We start from the raw sequence: 27564 nt of genomic DNA on the forward strand, positions 1-27564 counted from the left end.
AGTTCACCAGGTGCACGTGAACCCCCCCTTCCCCTCCCCCCTTCAATTATTATCACATGATCGTCGTGCGAGATATCACTGGACAATTGGCAATCACACATCTTTTGCTTTCACTCAGCAATTAATCCGAGCCACGATACTTTTCGCCGCTGGTTCTGTATTTATCCCTGCGACTCAGTGTTTAATTCGGCCTAAGTCACATTTGCTCTACGGCGAGGATACGGCGGCCGTACGCCCTCTGAATTGACAGAAACGTGCGGCGGCCGCAGAGTTTCTGCGCTGGCCTCAGGGTGGCCCTTCGCCGTTTGGCTATCTTTTACAGGCTGTAAGGTCGCCGTGGAATTATAACGCGGAGTTATAACTTTTTTAGGTCATTTCCAATGACCTAATAATATTGGTGAGAGAAAGGGTAATATGCGTCCGTCCGTCCGTCCGTCCGTCCGTCCGTCCGTCCGTCCGTCCGTTCACAATGAAGTTGAAGCGGGAGATCTGGTCATTAGTGATCCTGATAGAGGTCGATGAGACGTTCACGATGGTATGACTTTCAAGGTCACCGAAGGTCAAGGTCAAGGTCACGAGGCCTTTGAAGTTGCGAAAATGGCGATTTTCAAATTCTATCTCCTCTGCCATTTCTCAAGCGATCTTGAATTTGATTGTAGCAAATGAATCTATGGGACAATATCTAAATTATGATTGGGCCGGATTTTCGATATTCGCTTTCATTTTCGTGTCACGTGACTTCAAAGTTGGCAAAAGAGGCGAAAATGACGATTTTCATGCGAAAATGACGATTTAAAAAATCTATCTCCTCCTACATTTCTCAAGCAATCTTGAATTTGATTGTGGCATATGAATCTATCGGACAATATCTAAATTTTGTCGTGCCGGATTTTCGATATTCGCTTTCGTTTTCGTGTCACGTGACTTCAAAGTTGGCAAAAAATGCGAAAATGACGATTTTCAAAATCTATCTCCTCCTACATTTCTCAAGCAATCTTGAATTTGATTGTGGCATATGAATCTATGGGGCAATTTCTAAATTTGGTCGGGACGGATTTTCAAATTTCGCTTTCGTTTTTGCGTTACGTGACTTCAAAGTTTGCAAAAACTGCCCTACCTTCAGGAGGCTATATATTTTCTCGCAGAGATGACCGTCACTCCCGCACGGAGGTAATTTTTCATGTCTACGTTCGCCATAGCAATTCGACAATCCGAAACAAAAAAACTGGTTAAAAAAAAAATAAAATTAACCCACTCGTTACCGTCCGTCTGGCCGCACGTTCGCCTTAGGGCCCCCCTGCGGTCCCCTTGCAGGCACCTTGAGGCGACCTTGCATCTGCCTTGAAAATTCTATGGCCGCCGCAGGGCCCCCTTAAGGTCACCGTGCGACATCAAATCAAAGACCGTACGGCAACCCCACGTTTTCGGTCTCCACAATTTCTAAGACCAAAGGCCTAAGTCATATTTGCTATACGGCGGCCGTAGGCCCTCTGAATTGACAGAAACGTGCGGCGGCCGCAGAGTTTCTGCGGTGGCCTCAGGGTGGCCCTACGCCGTTTGGCTATATTTTACCGGTCGTAAGGTCGCCGTGGAATTATAACGCGGAGTTATAACTTTTTTCATTTCTACGTTCGCCGTAGCAATTTGACAAGCCGAAACAAAAAAACTGGTTAAAAAAAACCCACTCATTACCATCCGTCTGGCCGCACGTTCGCCTTAGGGCCCCCCTGCGGTCGCCTTGCGGGCACCTTGCGTCTGCCTTGAAAATTCTATGGCCGCCGCAGGGCCCCCTTAAGGTCACCGTGCGACATCAAATCAAAGACCGTACGGCAACCCCACGTTTTCGGTCTCCACAATTTCTAAGACCAAAGGCCTAAGTCATATTTGCTATACGGCGGCCGTAGGCCCTCTGAATTGACAGAAACATGCGGCGGCCGCAGAGTTTCTGCGGTGGCCTCAGGGTGGCCCTACGCCGTTTGGCTATATTTTACCGGTCGTAAGGTCGCCGTGGAATTATAACGCGGAGTTATAACTTTTTTCATTTCTACGTTCGCCGTAGCAATTTGACAAGCCGAAACAAAAAAACTGGTTAAAAAAAACCCACTCATTACCATCCGTCTGGCCACACGTTCGCCTTAGGGCCCCCCTGCGGTCGCCTTGCGGGCACCTTGCGTCTGCCTTGAAAATTCTATGGCCGCTGCAGGAACGCCCAAACGTCACCGTGCGACATCAAATCAAAGACCGTACAGCACCCCCACGTTTTCGGTCTCCACAATTTATAAATATGCTGTGCGGCTACCCAAGAAATAAAAACGTATGTGACTGCTACATTGTGTGACCGTGGAAATACTGCGACCGCCGTATAATTGCTAGTGGCCGTAGATTTTGAAGACCCCACGGCCGGCGCGGCAAATGTGACTTAGGCCTTATGGCTCCGAACAGAAAGACAGCATTTTCAGGATCATGTCCCACAGCAAAGTGCAGTACAATCCTGAACTATTTCACCAGGTAATTCAAAGTTTCAGTGGCTACATCATCCATTATTATAACTAATGATCTGATGATCCGCAATGGCGAGTTTAGGTTTATCTAGTGCTCGGGGCAAAGACTCCTGTAGAGAAGAACTGGAACCTCCCATGCTCAGGGTTTGTAACTTGAGTCTGAAGGATTAACTTGAGTCCGAGGCTAAAATGACTTCGAGAAGGGCGAGAGACACGATCCCGGGATCCATCTAGCGGTTTTTGAGGACGGTGAGTTCAATAGTGTCATTTTCAACACCACCTGAGGTCATCTTCAAGGTCAAAGGGTCATATTTCAAGGTCAAATGACTGAATTTTGGTATTTTTTGCCCGTTTTTGTGTCTAACTCATAAACGGTGAGAGATAGCTGATTGTAATAAGATGCAAGTGTGGAGCTGTCAAAATTTGATATTTATTGTCATATATCGTATTACATTAACATTATATGCATGTCACAACACTATGCCTATTACAACTATGTCTATGTCTATCACCAGTTGGAGAGCTGCCTCCTGAGGCATCCCAATGCTTTTTCTTTGTCACTTACATTGAGGACATGAGCTTTTAATGGAATGTTAGCTAAAGTAGAACATGCTGCATTACTACTAGCTAAAGGTGCATCTGCGGAGGATAACAGCTCAGCAAAATGAAATCGGCAACGCATTTTAGTCTTTTCGTACAAATTATAGGCATTATGTACAAAAAAGACGGTTGACATAGTCCGCACACTCAATCCACCTCCATTCAAATTATCTAGAAACTCAGATGATACCTCGTTACCATCTTCATCATCAATGATCTCCTCCATACTAGTGCTATCGCCATATTTATGAACAAGGTGTCCAGCCAAATAAACTACTTTATGATTAAGGGCATCGTCAGACCCCAAGAGATCCTTAGTGTCTTGAGGAGTAATCTCGTCAATGAGTTCACTTCACTCATCTGGATTTATGGAAGTTGTGCAGTTCTTGTCGCAATCAATCACATGAGAACTAGATTCGAGCATAATGTCATGCTTAATGAGTGTTTGCAAAGTTACAATTTTAGCTGCAGCCATAATGTCAACTACGTCAATGTAGAAGTTTCCACCGCTTCTTTGCCTGGCTTGGCCGAAAAACTTTTCCAAGGCTTCATCTGCAAATTTCGCAGGAAGAACGTAGTCAAAGTCTTTCTCTGGCAGAAGCAATTTGGCAGCATCCACATTATTATGTCTGGACACTGTGAAGACTTCAGCAGTTTGCTGAGTTAGCTTCAGCTTACGACCACCACCTTGCCATGCGCAGGTAGATATAATTTGGCAGGCCTGCTCCAGCCTAGTGAAACTTGTACAGTCTGCTGTCCAAGGCTGTCTGGATTTGTCGCGCAGATGGATAGCTGAGAAACGGTCTTTCACGTTCATCATCTTGAACCACTCACTCATTATCTGGGTGAGGATGATTGTGCCTTCGCTGATGGCCAGTGAATCCTTGAAGGTCTTTAAAGCAGCGACAGTCTTGTCATTGAACACTTGGCATACCATTGGTACGCTCTGGCGTTGAAGGGGCTTGGGGAAAACAGCGGTGTGCATTAGCTTGGTTAAACAAATAGGAGTAGCCCTGTCGATCTCATAAACCTTCTGAATATCACCCCAGTAAGCTTTGTACTCATTACCATCTACGACAAATGAGAGTGTCTTGCCATCAACAGTAATCCAGTTGTTGCGAACATTTTTGAAGATGTGCACATAGTCGTACACTAAGAACATAGATTGCTCTTGAATTGACAGCACTCAGCAACTTCCTGGTCCTCCAAGTTTTGAATAAACACTGCGGTTGGTATTGCAATTGTCACATATCAAAGAAATCACAGTACCGCCAGCACCAACTACAGCTGATGCAGCTGCGATAAGGAGTTCCTTCAGCTGATCGGCAGTTAGTTTTTTGCGGGGCAAAATGCGTAGAATATAGCGTGGACCACCGAAATGGCAGGCAACTTCAACAACCATAGCATGTGAAGCAAGCATTTCATGTTCACCACCCGCTGCTGCATTTTGAGCATATCCTAAAACATGCCGTCCAGAAAATCGCAATGTCTCGACCAGCTTTACCTCGTCAAACATTAAATTGACCAAACGCTGCTGTGGTTTAAGCTGGTCGAACAAGGTTCTGAGGTTGGAGTCCTGCTGATTACTAGCAAGCATCTGTTTTACCTTTTTTGTTGAGGTAGAATGATAAAGCTGGATCGACGAATCATTTTGTATGCACTGGGTGATATGTTGTGAAGCTGCATTGCGAAAATCATAGTATCAGTATCAAATCGGCGACGATCAAGAGGTTTGAACATAAGATGCAGCTGCGACAGAAGGAAGGTGAAATGAGGAAGCTCGTGTGCCTCAATCATCCAACAGAGCTGGCTTATTACAACCTGAAGAATTTCCTTGCTTGTGCATTCATAGATGTTTACCTGGTCAGTTATGGATCTAATCTGGGACCATTTTGAGAGCAGGCTGTTCTTCTGCAAAGGAAAAAGTCGTTTGGGCACCTCGATGCCATCTTTCTCAACTCTATTCAAGAATAGAAATCCAAAAGGTGAGTGAACTTGTTGGAAATGAAAGAACTGCTTGACAGTTTGTCCAGTAGCATCAGTTCTTGATAGGTAAAGGTTTTCCTGGTCTTTCATGACGTTAATGCCAGGAAAATAGGAGCTGATTTTAGCACAGAAGTGGTCGAAATCTTGGATATTGTCTGCAGCCTCATCAGCTGCCTGCATCTTCTTTGCTCTTGATTCTGACGTAGAAGATGATGTTGGGTGTGGGGCTGAGGTCACCTGCTTCAAAGTTGATTTTGGTACTCCAGGAAATATTGATGGGGGTTCTTTGGGTCGTTTGCCACCCCTAACTGACACCCAATCACAATTGAAATGTCATATATATATATACATATATATATACATATATATATATATATATATATATATATATCTCCTTGAAGCACCTCAAGCTTTCTTTGTCATTTGGCATTGCCAATATCCATCTCTCCCTCTCCTCAGGATCTTTTGGGAAGGATATGACCTTCACATAAGGCGTCCCATCATCGTTTCCTCCACAACCAAAGCAGCTGCAACGACGTGGCATATTGTCGCCAAAGCAGGAAACAACACAAAGATCCTGTGAGATCACCAGCTGGACAGTTTCTGAAAGAGAAACAAACAAAACATACATTAGTTAACAATGATAGAAATCAGCAAGTAGGTACAGTAGGTGCACAATGTCATGTTTTGTCATAGACTTTACAAAAGTTTTCCTCTATGAGTTAGACACAAAAACGGGAAAAAAATACCAAAATTCAGTAATTTGACCTTGAAATATGACCTTTTGACCTTGAAGATGACCCCAGGTGGTGTTGAAAATGACACTATTGAACTCGTCATCCTCAAAAACCCCTGTATGGATCCCGAGAACGTGTCTCTCGCCCTTCTCGAAGTCATTTTAGCCCCGGACTCAAGTTAATCCTTCAGACACAAGTTACAAACCCCGAGATCGTGAGGTTCCAGTCCTTCTCTATAGGAGTCTATGGCTCGGGGTCATTTCGCTGCATTTTGTGCTTGTCTGTTCGATATTTTCATTGACTTGTATTGGAAACATTTTGTGTATTTACATTGTTGTTGTAAAGATCTGTCGCAAAGATTCCAAAATCTTCAGCCTTTCTTTAGAATCAGTTAGTGACAGGCCTGAGGCCCTTTTGTCAAGTCGCTCGATATTCCCAAATTTTCCTGTGGAGAAAGTACATTTATGGTCGGACACTGCGAGCTCTGAATAGATTAACCAGTTTTTCCTCGACGATTACATTGACTTGAATAATGCTTGGTGGTATATTTCACAATATGAGAACATCTTAACCTTAAGTGAACCCCCCTAAAAATGTTCTGGATCTGCCCCTGATAGATCTACCCTCACAGAGATAGTGACAGGTTGCAGCTCGTGTGTTCAAAAATTATGAATTGTGAGAAAATGACTTTAAAACACCTATTTCAGTGCAGCGTGGTTAAAAAAAAAGAAAAAAAGTATGAGCCTCTAAAGTCTAAAGGTTTGTGGCGATTAACCTTGGGAGTCAGAGTAGGATCACAAACAAACAACCAAACATTTTGCTTTTTTGGATACATGCTGCAGGCTGTTAAGTGCACCAACTGGATATGGTTATCTTACCGACATGATGTCACATGTGGTCACCCAGAATGTGGACGTTGCCAGTTTGTTGATAACTTCAACAACATGACTGTATGGTGTTCTGATGAATACAAAAACGCCTGAATGATTATGTGCTCATGGCACCACTGATCTGGTTTTTCACTCTGATAATGTTGCAAATGATGTATCAAGTCATATCCTTATCACATGGTGTCACAGGTCCGCAAGGAGTACAGTCGATGCCTTCGAAGCTCAGACTGCTGCAGAGCCTGGACTTCCGAAGGCAGTTATAGTTCTGGGAAAAACAGCAACTCACGGGGAAGTACTCGCTACTCTCCTAACTCACAGGTACAAATTAATTTTTTTTAGAAATCAAGTGTGGTTTTAGTGAAATTACACTTTTTTATCACCGTTTGGTTCTTGCAACATATATCTCAACTTGGCACATACTCATAGATGCTGGTATTTTTCCACTGGATAAATTTCAGAAAGAATATGAGTTCCCTTACAAGGAACTTCAATGAAGGAGGAGGCCATAGGCCCATAAATTCTGGACAATGGTTGCCAACTTGTGATTGTTTATCCATGCTCGGTCCTTTTTAAATTCTGAGTGTTCACCAAGGAAGCAGGCACGTACCATTATTAAAGTCTTTGGTACGAATTGGCCAGGGTCAGGTTCGAATTGCTGATCTCCCCAACTCAGAACAGATGCTCAAACCATTACACCACTGAGTCTGGTTAAATTGATGGATGCTCTCAATGTCAAGCAAAAGGTCAAGGCTATCTCACTGATCATCTCTCATAAATTTAATTATGTCTAGCACCCCCATTCTAATTTCCATAATTTTAACTGATTTTATCCAGAGTTCCCTCCAAAATTGGTTTCACATCTGTTTGCTCACAAGCAGCTTGTTATTCTTGTGCACACACACACACACACACACACACACACACACACACACACACACACACACACACACACACACACACACACACACATACACACACACACACCGTCCCAGTCCTTCCCGTTTGTGGCCCATATGCTGACATAACACACACAATTTGCCTTTGTATCATCACCCATGCCATAACTATCCATTCCTCCCATCTTTCCACTCTGACTACCTGCTTGCTGATCTCTTTTGATATGACTATTCCCATGCCATTACTCCTTCCATCACCACCTGCATGCAACAGCTTGTATCCTCCTTCCAATTTCCTCACTCTATCTCCTTTACACCTGGTCTCCTGCACACACAACACTTCCAACCTCCTTCTCTGAATCATCTCCACCACCTCGACTCCTCTCCCCTCCATTGATCCCACATTCAAACTACCTAGCTGGTCCTCGCTTCTGAACCGCTGCCCACATGGCAGAGCCATTACCATCTTGATACAAACACCAAAGGCTTGTTCTAGGTGGTAACATTCCTTCTGAAATACTACCAATCATTAAAAAAAAATTGCATTCAAAGCAGACATTAGAGGAAGCAAGTGTAGAAGGCAATCCACTGGCAGTGCAGCAATAGAAAGCATGTGAACACAAGGTGATGAATAAACAGAGAGAAAAAGAGGGAAAAAACCTAGCAACCTGCATGTAGATGAAAGAGGTAAGGGTAGCCTCAATTCAGCTATAAAAGATTATGGGGTAGGGAGGAGGATAACCTGAGGAGGTGGTGCACTGCCTGCTCGAAGTCCTAGAATTAGGAGTGGGATTGAATTTGAACAGACCAAGGAAAAAGAATCTACAAGTGGGGAAAAAGAGTTCCAAAGGAATGGAAGTGAGCAGTGAGCCAGGATTTTTGGAGTTTCACAAGGAAGGTGTTATTGCTAGAACAACATGTACAACCTGGAGGGCCTGGGGAGGAACAGAGTAATGAAAGAGCAAAGGGAGCAAGATCTGAGGAGAGGCGGCAGAAAACACTGGACACCAACCTGTCTGTGATGAGAAAACGCAGCAGGCTGTGTGCTGCTTCTGCTTCTTTGTGGGAAATACCAATGATGTTGATCCACAGTGTACAATGATCCATTCATTCAAGTGTGTGTGTCTGTCTATATATATATTTGATTGGAAGGAAATAAGCACAAGTATTAATTATGCAAAGCCATTCCAAATGATACTGGGATTTTTTCGACATAAACTGTATCCTGCTTCATCTCACAACCAGTCTTGCTGTTGACATCACAGATGCGATTGTGAAAATACATAGCAGGAATATCCCAATTGTTAATCATGTGGTGCTAAGGATTGATACCAAATGATGAAGCATCTTCTCCCTCCACAGCAGGAATTCCACCAGTTGTAAAGTATGTGTTTAACTCCATTTAATTTGCCCTCAGACGATGTGCAGCCAACATTAATGTTTAAAATCCCATTTTGTGAGAACGCCTCCGCACCACCGGCCTACTTTCAATAAACGCAGGGGGAGAGAGTGGGAGAAAGAAGGGGGTTCTGGAGGAGTAGGATGGGAGTTACAAAAGGCAGACTGCTAAAGGATAGGCAGCAAAGTCATGATCAGATATAAAGGGAACAACGTGAAACTGAGAAGATTTTGTAATATACTAAAGAGAGTGTGTGTGTGTGTGTGTGTGTCAGTCACACTGAGGAAGAGAAAGGTGTGGTGTGTGACACACACACACACACACACACACACACACACACACACACTTATAGTAAGTGCTTTGCAGTTGATGTACAGCCCTTTCTTTCTCTGTTTATTCTTTTGAGCTTTTCATCTTATTTTAGTTTGTTTTGCTGACCCTTTGCTCATAAATGGATGACTGTTCTCAGTGGATATTTTTTCTTATTGGCATGAAATTCTTGAAGGTCCTGAACTTAATAGGTCAAAATCTTCATGATGAAGTGGTGCTTAGTTTATGATCTTTTCATTTCCTTTTTCTCTTTTTTTCTCACTTGCACTTTCTTCAACATACACTTGATTTCATAGTCACATCCCTCCATGATTTCCTCATTATTTTAAGTATTTTAGATGCATATGAGATTTGTAAAATGCAAATTGGAATGGGAGATTATTGTGCTTGTGTGCTGTTCTATTTAAAATTAGCTACTGCTAGAGAGTTATGCCGTCTTGCTTGCACATTCGACATGTTTTTATAACTGTAGTTTAGGATAAAATGACAATATGCATTGTCTGATCAATCAAAAAGAAATGTAAAATCTAAAAAAGATGAGAGCTTTTATTCTTGACTTATTAAGATTTCAACAGGTTTCACCAATTGAGTTATGGTCATTTATTTGCCTTTATTTCGCTAAATAGCCACAAAGTCAAGGCAATAATACGATTTAATTCGTTTTATTCACACTATAAATCCAAAAAATTATTTCAGCTTTCATATATATATATATATATATATATATATATATATATATATATATATATATATATATATATATATATATATATATATACACACCGATTGTTATCACAATTGTCATGTTTGTTTTTCTTCTTCTCCATCTTCTCTGTTTTAATGTTCAATAGCAAAACATCAGTACATGATGAATGTGAATGTTGTGCATTTATTAAATAAAGTCCAAACCATATCTGATTTAAAAAAAAAAAAAAATAACTTATGATTGTGCCAATGATTTATTGTTTTCTCTCCTTGCCAATACCAAACTTATTGCAGGCTTCCCATTAGCAGCACTGATGCGTTTATACGAGCAACAGACAACAAAGGTTATACGAACAACAAACTCGCAATATTCCAAGAAACACCAACTTTTTTTACATTACTGTCCAATTTCTCAGTACATAATTGGTCACGAAATTTTTTCTAACTAATTTACATTTTATTTATTATTGAGAATCACTTTAAAAAAAAAATTTATTTCCAATCAGTTCATACATTTGATTCTTTGTTGTTCTTTGTTCTCTCATTCTGAGGTGCGGTTTGCTTTATGCAAATGCAGTTTGGCCTTTCTCTTTAATATCGTGATTCAAATTTGAATAATTTATATCACGTAATATATTGGATCGCCATTGTGATTTAAAGATGAATAAATTATAAAAAAAAATTAAAAAGAAGAAAAATAGTTAAAATATATCATTTTAGTTCATTGTCAGCCTGGTGTGGGATCCGAGGGTCCTGAGTTCAAGCCCCGTTGGCTTCTAAATTGATATACACCAGGAGGTTGACTCAGCCTGTCATCCTTCCGAGGTCGGCAAAATGAGTACCAGTGTACTGGTAAGGGGGACACTGCATCAGCGGCATTGCCGCATCCCAACCAATGATGCAATCCGCAGCCATAGGCTGCACGAGAGAAAGAAAAAGAGAGAGACAGAGACAGAGAGAGAGGGAGAGAAAGAGACAGAGACAGAGAGAGAGGGAGAGAAAGAGACAGAGACAGAGAGAATCATTGTCCTTCATTTTCTCCAATTGCCAAGGATCTTTGAGTTCAAGCTTCTGAGTAGTAATATCGAGCAAATATGCCATCTACATATTATATTTGCTAATATGGGCGAGGGATTTTTTTGAGAAAAGGGATGATTGGGAATTTTGGAATGTACAAGTCGGGGAGATGTTTGAGGCAACTAAGAGAACACGTTCAGATTAAAGGGAGTTTGAGCTGCTGCATATTCAAGATTCTGTTACATTATCATGTTATCAGAGCAATATTAGTTATTTTTAAAAATACTGTAATGTGAACAATTAAGGTACGACTATAACAACAAATGCAAGTACAACAAAGCCATTTAGTGAGACCCAGTATTGTTTGCTTTGTGCAAATGCAGTTTGTTTGTTTTATTTTTGTATGTAGAGTCAAGATTTATGGAAGAGCGAGTACACTGAATATATCAGGATTGGAACAGGACAAAAGGAAGAGGTGGAGAAAGGGGGATGGGCTTGTATGTGGATAGGAGTTCAGGGGTACGAAGGAAGAACTTCCTACGATAGAGAATGCCCAGTCGTGACTGGTTCTGGAGGCCAATTTTGAAATATAGTTTGCCAAAGAAAGATCACGGCTGATGGTGAGACCCAGGAATTTGAGTGACTGAACTTCCTCAAGAGGATTGTTAAGGAAGTATATGGTTGGGGGGAGGGGGGAGGTATTGCGAGATGGTCCTTTTGGAGAGAGATAGTGAGTGTGAGATTTGTCAGGATTGAAGCACAGATTCCAAGTGTTTGATCAGCATGTGATTTTGTCAAGATCTGAAGAGAGGAAAGAGGCTGCAGCCTGCTTGCCTGAAGGATGAGGGATGTCACGGCAGAGGGGGTGGAGTCATCAACAAATAAATAAATAGGATTTCCCAGAGAGTTAGAGTGATCATTCATGAAGATCAGGAATAGGACTGGGCCCAGAACACTGCCTTGGGGCACTCCAACCTTGACAGGGAGAGGAGATGAATGAATGACGTTGAGAGCCACACATTAGCTATGAGAGTACCGTATTTTCATGAAAACAACCCATGGGCTATATGTTAAATTTGTTCCAAAAAGTCCAACTGCGGCTATACTCATGCACGGGTTATATGGCATTTCACCATATGGCACGACATAACCACAGGGGGTCAAGTTAAATTCTCAAGGAGATACAAAAGAGGAAGTCTTTGCAAGTTTAATTGTGATACAGGAAAACCTCCAATATCATGGGGGTTAGGTTCCTGGAAAATGTCTCGATAGTTGAAACCGTGGTGTGGAAAGCAAGAGCCAATGGGAAAGCAGGGGTTTGGGTCCTGGGTTTCCAGAAGATATCAAGGAAGATCGACGGTAGGCAGAAACAAAAACATTACTTTTGAAATAAATACGTAAATATATATAAATAGCATGTTAACATTTAAATACAATAAAAACAGTGTAAACTAGAGGGGGAGCACTCGAGTGCAAAACCTCCGCCGCCAATACTGCTGGGTCACTTAAGTGAACCTGATATCCTATGCATTGTAGGTCAAAACGGATCAGACTCTACTGAACCACAATTGAATAAACTAAACGAGATGGACGCGCATGTAGAAATGCCAAAAAAAAAAAAAGCTAAATTCTTTTGAAAAAAAGTTGCAAAATTTCTGGGGTTTTTTTTTCTCTAACAAATTTTTTTGGGGGTTGGAAATCACTTAAAACATGGAGAAATGCAAAAAAATATATATATATATATATATTTCAAATAAAATCGAAATTTTTTTGAAAAAAAAAAGTTGCAAAATTTTGTTTTTTTTTTTCTCTAACAATTTTTTTTTGGGGGGGTTGGAAATCACTTAAAACAAGTAGAAATGCAAAAACAAAAATTCAAATATTTTTTCAAAATGGCCGCCATAGCGGCCATATTGGACTTTGGACCAAGTCCAAAATCTAATGGCATGATCCTTTGGACCATACCTAATCCACCACCAAGTTTCGTCGAAATCCGTCCAGGAGTTTTTCCGTAATACTGTTCACAAACAAACAGAGGGGTGAAAACAGTAACCTCTGTCCATCTTCGATGGCAGAGGTTAATTAAACAGACACATGACTTTTACCTTTCAAATTTATTACAACACAGCGAGGTGGGTGAATGTAAACATATTACGTACACGCACTGTATTCTGCTGTAAATATAAAACACAAAACTTATCTCGGGATGATGCTGCTAGAGGGGGGAGGGTGGAGTGGAGCGGGGGGAAGGGGTGAGCGGGGTAGGGGTGAGTGGGGAAGGGTGAACGGGCAAGGCTGAGTGGGGAAGGTGATTCAGCAAATGGAAAAGCTGCATTAACTTTACGACAAAGGCACCTGCAGCATTTCCATAATCCACACAATGTTACAAACACTTGTGAGGGACACGACTATAAATGCCGTTTTGACTTTACATCCAGAGAGGGAGCAACTTCGTATGGATCAAAACTCAAAATCATAATTATATTGAGGTATTTATGAAACCTCCCACCCACCTTAGGATACCGGCTGGGACCCCAAACCACAGGAGGTTTGTTGGGGCTAGCCCCAAAACTGAGCGAGTAGTTCAGAGATGGATGGACAGACAGACAGACAGACAATCCTGCTTTATAACATAGATTCCAAAGATATTTAAAGTATATCCGTAAGTTGTCTTCTGAAAAGCCCACAAAGTCCTCGTATTTTATATCACTGTGAAACAGTTGAAACAGCTCAGAGTCGGCAACTCGCGGTCTGTTGCATTTCATATCGTTATCACTCGTCCTCTTCAGAAATCATCCCACTTTTTTGTCAACGAACTTTCAGCTAAATTAGTCCATGAAACTTATGTTTTCTCTGACTTGTACTGATATTGACAACAGACATTGTACGGCAGGGACTTGTAATGGTATGGACGATTTTGTTGAATGATATAAAATTAATCAGCCTGCAGGGTATTTACACATTTCTAATGGATGAGTAGCACGGTTTCTGGTCGCATTGGTACCAGAAACCATGCTGGTTCGTAACACATTGGAACAGTAAACTTTAATTATTACAACAACCCTTTCTCATGATGTTAATTTTAATATCAATTGGTTGTTTATTGCAATTGTATTTGAGAAGAGCTGTTTGTTGGCCATTGAAAACAGTCGTGTCAGCTGCTGGAAATATGGAGATCATACATCTCCCGGTCACGTGGAGAGGAAATCTGGCTTTTATTGCATATCCGTGTGTGCGTTATTCACACCTGAATTTTTTTTAGAGCACTTTTTCCCCCAAGTGTGAAGAAAACCAGGCGTCGGGTTATTTACGTGAAAAATACGGTGGTTTGATCTTTCTCTTTAATATCATGATTCAAACTTTAATGATTCAGCTCATGTAATAGCGAACGCAGTGAGCTTCATACTTAACGCGTGCACGTGAGAGAATAGAAAACAACAAAACAACAACAACAACACAATACCCCTGGCTATTTGGAATCCGTGTCGTGAGCTATGACCTTTTGCTTCCGGTGTTTTTAAACGCTGTGCAGTGTATAAACACGATTGGGTTTTATTTCTATCTTGTGAATATTACTTAATGCGTGCACATGAGAGAATTGGAAACAACAAAAACAACACAATACCCTGGCAATTGTGAATCTGTGTCATTGGCGATGACCCTTTTGCTTCCGTTTTTGTTTTGTTTCTGGTTTTTTTTTTTGTTTCCGGTTTTTTTCATGGGGAATGATGCATGCCAGGAGATCATGACCGGAAGTGTTTATTTATTTATTCAATTTTTTTTCCCAAAGTTAATTTTATACTTCCGAAAGTGATTTTTTTCCATGACAGGAAGTGTTTATTTTGTATTTAACATTACCGGGAGTGATTTTGAAACTCTTTCCGGAACTTATATTTTCTTTTGTTCTTGACCAGAAGTGATTGTTTGTTAGGGTTAGGGTTAGGGTTATTTATTTATTCAATTATTTTTTTCCCAAAGTTAATTTAAATAAAGATATCTCCCGCATCATCAAAAAATAATTTTTAATCATGATTTACATTATTTTATCGCTGATCCCGAATCCAGGCCAAAGTAACCGGAAATTGCGTCAAAATCATCAGCTGTGCAGCGCTTACACGTACCACGGTATAGTTGGCAAGTATACAGTTGTGAACACGTTATAGGTAAAGTCAGAAGCGAATGTAAGAAGAATTCTGCGTTCACTTCTAGGCTTTGCCTATTCCATATTATATTGGACCGACATTGTGATTTAAAGATAAATAAATTGTAAAAAGTTAAAATAAATAATTTAAGTTGGTTGTTCTTTATTTTCTCGAATAGTCAAGGATCTTTAAGTTCAAGCCTCTGAGTAGTAACTTGTTGCAAATAAGCCATCTACATATTATGCAGGGTGTCCACAAAAAACGGTACTTGACCTTACAGCTAATAATTTCCTCCAGACTAATTATATCCTCTTGTCTTTTTTTTGCAGGTGTGCAAAGTGGACTTCATGTATAGTCAAGACAGCCTCATTTTTTTTTTCAACATGCCATGGACAACTAAATTTAGAAGAAGGCACTGTTAACAATATGAACAGCAAAAAAAAATGATAGGCCAACACATTCAGGTCATCCTAAGAATGTGCTGTCTCCCAGGAACCTCTTCGCTATTCAGTGGGCAGAAACCTGAATAAGTTTCTCAAGGCGTCAGTCAGGAGCTTGGACTTAACCATGAATCAGTGAGAAAAATTCTAATTGACGACCTGAAGATGTATCCATACAAATTTCAAGATAAACTAAAACTGACTGAGCTTGATATGCAGAAAAGAGTGACAATGTGCTAGTGGTTAACAGACAAGATTGAAGAAGAGCCTGACTTCCTGGACATTGTCTGGCTCTCTGATGAGGCACATTTCTTTATTAGTGTGCATGTAAACACCAAGAGCAATGTTTACCGGGGCATAGAACCCCCTGATCAGGTGCTTGAAAGGCCGCTCCGCTCAGAGAAATCCACTCTCCAATCAGAAGCAATCATTAAACATGGGATCATCAATGATGTCTGGTTTGAGGATGATGGTGGTAAAGCATTGACTGTCAATATGGAGCATTACATTGAGTTCCTGGAGTAGTTTTGAAGCATCCTAATCAGATGCAGACAGTTCAGAAGAGAAGAACGATAGTTCCAACAGGACGGAGTCACTCCCCACACCTCAGATGTATCACTGAACTGGGTCAACAGGCACTTTGATGACAGAGTCATCAGTCAAACATTATGATGAATGGGCACCACACTCACCTGATATGTCACCCCAGATTTCTATCTTAAGGACAATGTCGACCAAGGAAGCCCACAAATCCATAGGTGATCTCAGAACAGCGATATCTGACAAAAGCAATTCAATCACTGCAGCCAAATGTGTTTGAGTAATAAACAATTTTGCCCATAGACTGCAAGTGTGCCTGCAGCACAGAGGCTGACATCTGGAGCATGCGCTTTAACCTCAATCATATCAATGACATCAAAGATACAGTGGGGAGAACAAGTATTTGATACACTGCCGATTTTGCTGGTTTTCCCACTTACAAAGCACGTAGAGGTCTGTAATTTTTATCAGAGGTACACTTCAACTGTGAAAGACGGAATCTAAAATAAAAATCTTGAAAATCACATTGTATGATTTTTAAATAATTAATTTGCATTTTATTGCATGAAATAAGTATTTGATACATCAGAAAAACTGAATTTAATATTTCGTTCAGAAACCTTTGTTTGCAATTACAGAGATCAGACCTTTCCTGTAGTTCTTAACCAGGTTTGCACAGACTGCAGCAGTGATTTTGGCCCACTCCTCCATACAGATCTTCTCCAGATCCTTCAGGTTTCGGGGCTGTCGCTGGGCAACACAGACTTTCAGCTCCCTCCAAAGATTTTCTATTGGGTTCAGGTCTGGAGACTGGCGAGGCTACTCCAGGACCTTGAGATGCTTCTTACGGAGCCACTCCTTAGTTGCCCTGGCTGTGTGTTTTGGGTCGTTGTCACGCTGGAAGACCCAGCCATGTCCCATCTTCAATGCTCTTGTTGAGGGAAGGAGGTTGTTGGCCATGATCTCGTGATACATGGCCCCATCCATCCTCCCCTCAATACGGTGCAGTCGTCCTGTCCCCTTTGCAGAAAAGCATCCCCAAATAATAATGTTTCCACCTCCATGCTTCATGGTTGGGATGGTGTTCTTGGGGTTGTACTCATCCTTCTTCTTCCTCCAAACACGGCGAGTGGAGTTCAAACCAAAAAGCTCTATTTTGGTCTCATCAGACCACATGACCTTCTCCCATTCCTCCTCTGGATCATCCAGATAGTCATTGGCAAACTTCAGACGGGCCTGGACATGCGCTGGCTTGAGCAGAGTGACCTTGCGTGCGCTACAGGATTTTAATCCATGATGGCGTAGTGTGCTACTGATGGTTTATTTTGATTCTGTGGTCCCAGCTCTCTTCAGGTCATTGACCTGGTCCAGCCATGTAGTTCTGGGCTGATGCTCACCTTTCTCATGATCATTGAGGCTCCACGAGGTGACATCTTGCATGGAGCCCCAGACCGAGGGAGATTGACTGTTATCTTGAACTTCTTTCATTTTCTAATAATTGCGCCAACAGTTGTTGCCTTCTCACCAAGCTGCTTGCCTATTGTCCTGTCACCCATCCCAGCCTTGTGCAAGTCTACAATGTTGTCCCTGATGTCCTTCGACAGCTCTCTGGTCTTGCCCATTCTGGAGAGGTTGGAGTCTGATTGATTGAATGTGGACAGCTGTCTTTTATGCAGATAACGAGTTCAAACAGATGCAGTTAATACAGGTAATTCAAACAGGTGCAGTTAATACAGGTAATGAGTGGAGAATAGGAGGGTTTTTAAAGGCAAACCTAACAGGTCTGTGAGAGCCGGAATTCTTCCTGGTTGGTAGGTGATCAAACACTTATTTCAGGCAATAAAATGCAAATTAATTATTTTAAAATCATACAATGTGATTTTCAGGATTTTTGTTTTGGATTCCGTCTTTCACAGTTGAAGTGGACCGATGGTAAAAATTACAAACCTCTACGTGCTTTGTAAGTGGGAAAACCTGCAAAATAGGCAGTGTATCAAATACTTGTTCTCCCCACTGTATACATCTGAAACTTTTCACAGTGATCATGTATCATGTGAAGCAATAAGCTTGGTGTTGGCTTAGCTGTTTGGGTGGCTGACTTGGGAACCTAGGATCCTGAGTTTGAGCCCCTGTCTGCAGTTGAATTAACACCAGGTGGGGTTGACAGCCTGTTATCCTTCTGAAGTCAGCGAAAGTACTGGGAACAGGGGCGTCGGGTTATTTACGTGAAAACTCATCTCAGAAAACTCATCTCAGATGACCATCTCAGGTCATCCCCAATCCAAAACTATGATTAGTGCTACCCTCGTTAACCCCCTCCCCAATCCCAGCTCCAAGCCCTCCTCACAAATACATTTGTGAACACATCAGTGGCGTAGCTGTGCTCTAAACCAATGATGCAACCAGCAGCCCCAGGCTGCATATGAAGAAGGTGTGAAGCAAATATGTACCAAATAACATGTCATTTTTAATAAAAAATAAAGAAGGTTTATTAAATTGTATGTGTATCGCTTTTTTTTTGTGGTCACACTGTTTATGCAAATACGGGTGAGGAATTTCTTTGAGGAAAGAGTTTGGAATTTGGGGATATAGTATTCGGGAGATGTTTGAAGCAAATGGGAGAGGATGTTCGGATTAAAGGGGAGCTTAAGCTGGTGCATATTCAAGATACTCTTGCATTCTCATGTTATAAGAACAGCATTAGTTATTTAGTAAATAAATAACGTTAACGATCAAAGTTCTAACAAAAAATGTAAGTACAGTACAACAAAGCTAGTTGGTGAGACCATCGTGAAATGATTTCTGCATCTTGCACCCCACAGCAGAGTCGAATCCGGAGGATGTGGAATGATACCGTACGCAAACAGACAGAGTCTTCGTTCATCTCTGCCGACATCAACAGCAGCGCTACACTGAACCGCGGTATGGGGTGGTGTGTTCCAACTAACACTATATTGAATGAGTAGAAAGAGATTATGTAGACCCATCCTATTATGATTATGTAACTACAATATTTGACTTACTGGCACCTCTATTAACCCAATTATTCAGTCATACATAGATGGTGAGTCACTGATGCACAATTTTGAGTCCCACCTTTCATATAAAAGTCAGTTTTGTATGTCGCTTAACCTCTACACCTGAGTAAATACATTTGTGAACACTTTTTTTCATGAAGAAGTGTGACCTTTAGTTTGCAGTGCCAGAATATTGATGCTCTAAAACCATAAAGCATTATACTGTATTATGAGGATCTTCCTTCATGAACAGAGTAGGCCTTGTGGAATAAATGCTAAAAATTGTCCAAATTTGTTTGAATTATGACATAGATCCTCCACTCTATTTGTTAAAAAAGTATGTTCACCAGTGAGTTAGTTAGCACAGTAAAATAGTATGTAGAAGGTAGGATAGCAGGACCCTGCAGTTATTACTTGGTACTGAATCAAAACTACATGGTCCCACTTTTGGTGTACAATTACTTGGGGATAAAAGGGAGAAAATACGAGACATATATAATTTCACTTTTTCAAGAATTTCACCTCCCTGCACAAGGTGTTTTTCAAGCTTTTGCCACAAATCAGTTTAAAACCATGAATGCCATTGTGAAGCTATGTTTAAGCCTGGCCTATACAAAACAGCACAGAAGGCGTTTTCATCATCTTTTTCCATTGAAATGATGTCTTGTAATGTGTTGCTGGCTTCAAGGTAACAAGCTCGAATGAGTTAAGATCCTCGTCCTCTTAATGATGACGTCATAAAAACGAATATGACGTCATTGTGATGTATCAGGTTTGCGATAAATTATCTGTGCGAATGCCCGGCTTGAATCCCGCAAACAAAATTCAAACAGCTTGCCTAGTTTCGGAGATAATGGTATAGGTGATTTCCATTAGCGGCGATATTATGACGTCAACTTTTTTTCTGGGAAGAATTTCCAAAACCGGAGATGGTTACTGCCTGTGTGTGGGCTTTCTGCATGTACATGGCAAGTTTCATGAAGATCCGATGAAAACTCTGGGTTGTGAAACAAAAAGTCAAAAAATAGGAATGACGTCATAAAAATTGATATGACGTCATAGTGATGTATCACATGTGCGGTAATTCATCTCTGCTAATACCCTGTTCGATTCCCACAAACAGAATTCAAAAAACTTGCCTAGTTTCGGAGATAATTTTTTAGGCGATTTCCATTAGCGCAGATATTTTGACATCAACTTTTTTATAGGATGGATTTTTAAAATCGGAGATGGTTACTGTCTGCGCAGTTTATTTTTACATATATACGCCAAATTTCAGGAAGTTTCGATGAAAACTGTAGGCTGTGAAACAAAAAAAGTCCACAAGAATAACAACGTGAGTAAGACTTAGAGATCCTCCACGAGGATCTAAAAATATAATGTGGTTTCCCTTTTAACCATGTTTTACCTTATAATGTCTGCTTGCATCATGTGATATTGATAAAATCATTAAGATGAGAAACCTATATAAGTTGTCGATATTAGCCCTCACGGTTATTGCTTTTTACAGCCAAGTTCACTCACTTGGACATCAATTCCAAGAAGTTAATATAATGACTATTTTGATCACCTTTGTATCCTGATCCGAAAGGAATGGAGCGAAGCACAAGGCAGGGTTTAAAGGTGTATGGTCCCAAGATGTGCAAAATGCCTCCCTTTTTGGTCATAATCACAACTGCATTTAACTTTTGAAATGGATATTCTATCTGGGCATCCTGTGCCGACTGGGCATGGGCATCCTGTATCATACAAAGTCCTTCCTTGACACACACAAATGCCTATCCACTTACAAGGCCTTCATCTGCAGCTTGATGAAGTACTGCTCTCCCCTCTGGGCTGGTGCCCCTGCCTCAAACCTTGCTCAGCTTTATTCCATGGAAACCCAGGTCTTCAAGATCATTGGAATCTCCTGTGCTGAAGCTGAATCTATGGGTCTGTCAATTTCCCATCACAGATATAAGGTCGGTGGTCTCTGTCTTCTACCGCCTCTTTTCTGGTCTTGCACCCGCTGCTCTTTCCGCGCTTTGTCCCCCTCCCCCAACCCCCCCCCCCTCAGGTTCCTACAGGACGCACACGGTTCACCATCAACCTCCTTTTGGTGAAATTCCCTAAATCCAGGATCACTGCTCACCTTGACTCATTCATTCCTCAATTTCCCACCTGTGGAACAAAGTTACACATTCTCTTCAACTTCATTCTTCCTTCCAGGTTTTCAAGACAGCTGTTCACCACCATCTCAGGTCATCCCCAATCCAAAACTATGATTAGTGCTACCCTCGTTAACGCACTCCCCCAACCCCAGCTCCTAGCCCTCCTCGCAAATTTCCAGTTTTTCTTCCTGAGAGTTTCCTTCTGTATCCATCTTGTCCACCCCGTGTGTCCTTTTCTGCCCCCCCCCTTTCCTCCCCACACCCATTGTTTATCCAAGTCTTCCTCTCTTTTGGCCTTAAACTCTGCTATTGGCACCCCCTCCCCCCCCCCCCCACACACACACTTGTCCACTGTTCCTTTCCTCGTTGCGTCCTGATCAATTCAGTGTTCTCACTCTTCCGCGAGTCTTGACTCTATACCAAAAAAAAAAATCTGTAGAGGAAAAAACAATGCAATTGAAACAAATTTTCTTGGAAATATCACACACCCTGTAAAAAAAAAATCGATTCCATTTTGTTTGTTTTTCAGGTTTCAACCACCCAACCATTTTAAGATAGTTCGCTTTGCATGTGCATTGTAATAACACAAATAATAATTCATGAAACAGAACTCATCTACACCATATCTCCAGTAGGTATCCACTATGTTTTAAAATTACATTTAGGTATCTACTGTATTTTAAGACTTAATTATATAAGGTAAACATTGGACTACATATACTGGTAGTATTTCCTAACCACAATGCCAATTAAATTCTGTATGTACCTGTACATCTTTTCTAGTGTAAGATTATGTAAGATTGGCAGACGTCATGAAAAGGAATGGTGTTTCAGATTAATTTAATTGAAATAATAGCAAATAAACACATAATAAAATAACAAATAAACTTTCAAAGTTTTTTTATAATGAATAATGCTTGCTTTTTTAAAGTCTTACTTATTGACTTATTTATTATTGAACTTATGAATCCAACTTATTCATAAGTTCCACCAAGTTTGGGTTTTGTAAATGCACTTTCCAAAAGAACCAGGAAAGTTTGATGTTCCTTCGGGGTATCATGAATACCTATCAAGCATGAGCGATCTTGTTGACTGATTGTTTGTTCTGTAATGCATTGCACCACAGTTTTAATTCCCTTGAGCCATAGCTGAGAAGACAAATTGCTTAATCAGTAGTATGTTCATGCACCTATTTGTCTAGTCACCTGATCTTAATTAAGTAAGTCTCTCTTTGCATGCTGAACATATATCCACTGCAGAAATCTGTGTTATATTTTCACTCCTTTGATAGGGTGCCCTGGCTTATAATCCAATATTGCCCTTACACTTTTATTATTGGGTAAAGTGAACATGATTGACACCTGCTTGTTCTTCATACCTCTATTTCAGTCATATCAGTCACAGAACTTCATCTCTCATTATTTGAGTTGACATTAAAGTTGACAACTATCTCATTTCCTCCACATACTTGCTTTTTTGTCTTTCTTTCTCCATCACCATGAAAAAAGTATCACAAATTGTCATGTTTTCATTACACCATGCTTGGACTGTGGCATGCAACTATATGTTAACAGGCATATATATATATATATATATATATATATATATATATATATATATATATATATCTCTCTCTCTCTCTCTCTCTCTCTCTCTCTCTCTCTCTCTCTCTCTCTCTCTCTCTCTCTCTCTCTCTCTCTCTCTCTCTCTCTCTCTCTCTCTCTCTCTCTCTCTCTCTCTCTCTCTCTCTCTCTCACCCTGGTACCTTCTTCATAATATGGCAGCCAAGCTCGAGGTCAATATGCTCAGAAATATGATCACATCACTCCAATCTTCAACGTATTTCACTTGTTCCATGGACACCAACATATAGATTTTCAAAAACTGCAGAAAAGCGACAAATATATTGGCTCCTGCCTACTTTTCTGTCCTAATCATAACTTACACCCCTGCAAGTGTTGCTATAAACTATTGGAATCTCATAGTCTCAGTCAAATGATGGAGATCTCATTCAAATTACGATGAAAACCTCATTCACACGAGAATGAAGACACTTGCAGTCGAGTATTTTTCAAATTATGCACCTCAACTATGGAACTCACTGTCTCTTAAAATTAACAGACCTCATCGTTTTACAGTTGTGTTTTCTTCACGTTTTATTCTTCTCTCCTTTTTCGTCAAGCACTTTGACATTTTGTTACAAAGGAAGAGTGGTATATCATAAATAAAAGTAATTGGTTTATTTAAATATTGTTCTTGAACGGTATTTATAACTGTTGTATTTACTCTCAGGGTACTGCAGTTTGTTTTAGGTCCAGAGTGGATTCAGTCAAGTCTTTTTAAAACTTCAACAGAGCCATAACATGTGGCAAACTGGAAGAGGAAGGAGAATTATAGCTCTAACTCTATCCTTTTCTTGTTCCCTTTCCACAATCTCTTCATTTGTCTCCAAGTGCATGCTTATTTCATCGCAGTTCCTCACACGTTGCTTTCACTTGTACAAGCTCCCATGGTGGTATAGATGGGTGTTTATTGAGAGTTGAATGACATTCTCACAGAGCGACTTGTTTCATGCTTAAAGGTAGCATATAAGCCACCAGAATTTATATATTAATAGTTATCCAACTGTCATGATAGCATAATGTTAGCAAACATAATGTTACGTTGGAGAGGGTTGGGGGGGGGTGGGTAGAGCTAGCATATTTAATAGAGAGACAGCTTAGCATAGACATCTTAGCATAACTTGGACCATGTTTGGATTCAGACAAGGATTTTGTGTGTTAAATTGGGTCACGTTAGTATAAGATTGTCTTGTTTAATGTGCGTTATAAGAAGGTGACACTTCAGACAATAATTGGAGAGGTGTTAAGGTGAAGGACTTGTGCAAAACCTTCTGTATCCAAGGGTGAGGCCAGGCGAGGGATTTAATGAAGCTGTTGGCCTGCTATTATCTTGCAAGGGTAACCAATGGGAGAGTGCCAAGCTCATTGGTTTCAGGTGAGACCGGGAGCGACTCGGTGGGAGGGAGAAAGTTTGTGTGAGAGTGAGAGTGAGAGTGAGAGTGAGAGTGAGAGAGAGAGAGAGATTTTTGCCAAGGGTGGACGAAAAACTCCCTAGTGCTCGCTCTCACTTGGTTGCTGAACCTTTCCATGCTCTTGCATTACTCTATCTGGCTGCTAAAACTCGCGATGCTCTGGGACTCGCTCTGCTGCTTTTGGTTGAAGGAACCTGTGCAGAGCTCTTCTGCCCCTCCCCAACCACAGGGGGTGTACAGATCTTTGCGAGTGAAGGAGGATCAAATTGTGTGTCTGTCCATGTGGTTGCAAGGACAGTGAAATTCAGCCCAAAGCTAAGACCTCACCTGACCCTTTCCTTCCCTCTGTGACTGAGTCTGCTTTTGTGTGGCACCTTAAGGCCCAGTCACACCTTGACGTTTTAGCCAGCGATGGCAACGTATTAAAATTTCTGTAAAACGCTGGCTTACGTTGAACTTTTGATGTTTTTTTTTAAGATTCGGACGTATTCATAGCGACTTGGTCTTATGTATAACGCATTAGTAATGGACACAGAACGTTTCGTTGTGTTATAGATAACTTATACCAACGAATGCTGAACCTGTTGTCGGCCTACACAACCTATGCCCAACGATAGTCTAACTTAGGCATAGCGCGTTGCACGCATCGCCGACGATGTCATGACGTAGCCTATTAAAAGGCTGACGCACAACGATTCGAATCATAACTGCCGTAGAAATGGAAGTGTCAACATCGCAGTCACACCTTGGCGATCTTGCCAGCGTATGCCGACCTAAGAAAAATGTGTCTAAAACGTTGGGGCACGTCAAATACGGTATGAGTAAGTTTGGTATACGTGAGTAGAACGCTAAAGTAGGCTATCATACGTCGTAGTAAGTAGAGTACGTCAAGAAATTTTAAACATGTTCAAAATTTTACGACGTACTCGGCGTATGACACACGTTCCGCATGCGATGGGGATAAGTTGTACACACGATATGCGGACGCTTACACACGTCCACAAAGGCTACTTATAAGCTACTCATAAGTCGAAACACGTCGCGGTAATGTCTTTTTTACGCGAAACTTATTTCTAACTTATGTTTGACGTGCTTTGAACCAATTCTTTACGTAGTCCCAACACACATTGACGTATGTAGACGTATTCCAATGACGTCTTCCGGTCGACAAAAAAATAAATGAACGTGTTTCTAACTTACAACTGCCATATAAAGACGTGTTCCCAGCGATTTTGGGAATTGGTATATAAAAATGGTGTTCATAAAAGGGGAACCCAACAGTGTTTTCCAGTCCTTTTTGAGTCGATGTCCATGTCAGCAGTAACAGTATCAGTATCAGTATTAGTATTAGTAGTAGTTTGTTCATGTTGGCAGTAGTAGGTGAGTGTGAGGGGGATGGTGTGGGTTATGATGGATCCTCCTTGCGTCCGCGTGTCCACGTGTAGGAGACATCTTTGCACCATTGTTCGAAGTTCTTCGCGGCTAATTTTTTATGGGGCTTTTTCAACAATGAGCTATGGCTTGTTTTTACGATTTAGGTCTATTCATAACGGGTTGGACAAATGCACAATGAACTAATAATGTGCATAGAGCGCTTCGATGACTTATAGATACGGTATACCAACGAATAATTATTGTGTAGCCGGCGTTCACAAACTATGCCCAACGATAGCCTAACTTATCCATATCGTGCGGCAGTTTATCTTTGCTGGTGACGTGGGGTTTGCTATTCATAGGCTGCCACTCAACGATTTAAATGGCTGCATCTCCACGATTGAAAGTAGACGCTTGCGCTCAACAATTGGATTTTTTTTTTTTTACACTCAACGACTTTTAAACGGTACCACTCAGCTATTTTCATTGTTTACAATGAACGATTTAAATTGCTGTCACTCGCCTTTGTTTTTTGACGCTGGCGCTCGGAAATTTTAATCGTTTCTATTGAACGTGCTAAATCGCTCAAACTCCACTATTGAAAGTAGACGCTTGCGCTCAACAATTACATTTTTTTTACACTCAACGACTTTTAAACGGTACCACTCAACTATTTTCATTGTTTACAATGAACGATTTAAATTGATGTCAGTCACCTTTTTTTTTTGACGCTGGGGTTTGGAAATTTGAAGCGTTTCTTCTGAACGTGTTAAAACGCTCAAACTCGACTATTTTAAATAGACGCTGCCGATGGACAATTGGAATCATAGCCAAGCTAGACATCGAAGTGTGAACATCCTCGTCATGTCGAAGAAAAGTTTGAAGAATGCTGCAAATAAGTGTCCTGGCCGTGGCCGTGGACGCTGACGCAAGGACGATCCATTATACCGAAGTCTTTCAGCCTATGAGTAACTTAAAAGTAACGTCTGTCGACGTGTGGCAACGATAGCGTAACGTGCCAACAACACGTTAATCATAGGTTAGAAATAAGTTTCGGGTACGCTAAACATTACCTCGGCATGTCTCAACTTATGATTAACTTACAAGTAGCATGTGTTGACGTCTGTCAACGATTGCAGACCGTGCATACAACTTGTGGCCAGCGTAGCGGAACGTGTGAGTCATACGCCGGCATACGTCGTGAAATTTCAAGCATGCAAAAATTTGAGGACAACCGAAAAGTACAACGTTTAAAGCCAGCGTACAACGACGTATGGCAGTGTTTTTCAGCGTGCTCTCAATGTTATCAAAACTTACCCATAGCGTATTCAATGTGTGCCAGCGTTTTAGAAAAAAAATTCAAAAATCGGCATACGTTGGCTAAAACGTCAAGGTGTGACTGGGCCTTTAGATCTGATTTAGATTATTGTATTGATTGGTAATTTGGGTGTTCCCTCCCTGACCTCCCACCATCTTATCCTTCGGCATGCCCCTCATTCTTTATTTATTTATTGTTAAATAAATTCCTGTTTAAAGCCACTGTCACACCTTGACGATTTCGCCAGCATATGCCGATTTATGAAAAATTTGTCTAAAACGCTGGCACACGTCGAATACGTTATGGGTACGTTTTGTATACGTTAAGACCACGCTGAAAAACACTGCCATAAGTCGTAGTACGCTGGCTTTAAACGTTGTACTTTTGGGTTGTCCTCAAATTTTTGCATGCTTGAAATTTTACGATGTATGCCGGCGTATGACTCACACGTTCCGCTACGCTGGCCATAAGTTGTAGGCACGTTATGC

At 41.1% G+C, this 27564-nt stretch overlaps 1 protein-coding gene across 42 annotated transcripts in view; it reads left to right on the forward strand.

Annotated features, from left to right (window-relative positions):
* Positions 1-27564, forward strand: part of LOC147016897 (adhesion G protein-coupled receptor L2-like) — a 619880-nt gene that overhangs the window by 544638 nt on the left and 47678 nt on the right. For 22 of the 42 annotated variants that reach the window (XM_085846053.1, XM_085846079.1, XM_085846055.1 and 19 more), the window contains 2 exons: positions 6904-7032; positions 19009-19105. In XM_085846053.1, coding sequence (XP_085702179.1) covers positions 6904-7032; positions 19009-19105 — 226 coding nt within the window. Of the gene's footprint in view, positions 1-6903; positions 7033-19005; positions 19106-27564 lie in introns of all 42 variants that reach the window. The other 20 variants (XM_085846063.1, XM_085846064.1, XM_085846061.1 and 17 more) reach the window with 1 other exon arrangement.

This window comes from Eptatretus burgeri, chromosome 11 (genome assembly GCF_056783735.1).
Source record: "Eptatretus burgeri isolate ZD-2024b chromosome 11, Ebu_testis_v1, whole genome shotgun sequence".
Lineage (NCBI taxonomy): Eukaryota > Metazoa > Chordata > Myxini > Myxiniformes > Myxinidae > Eptatretus > Eptatretus burgeri.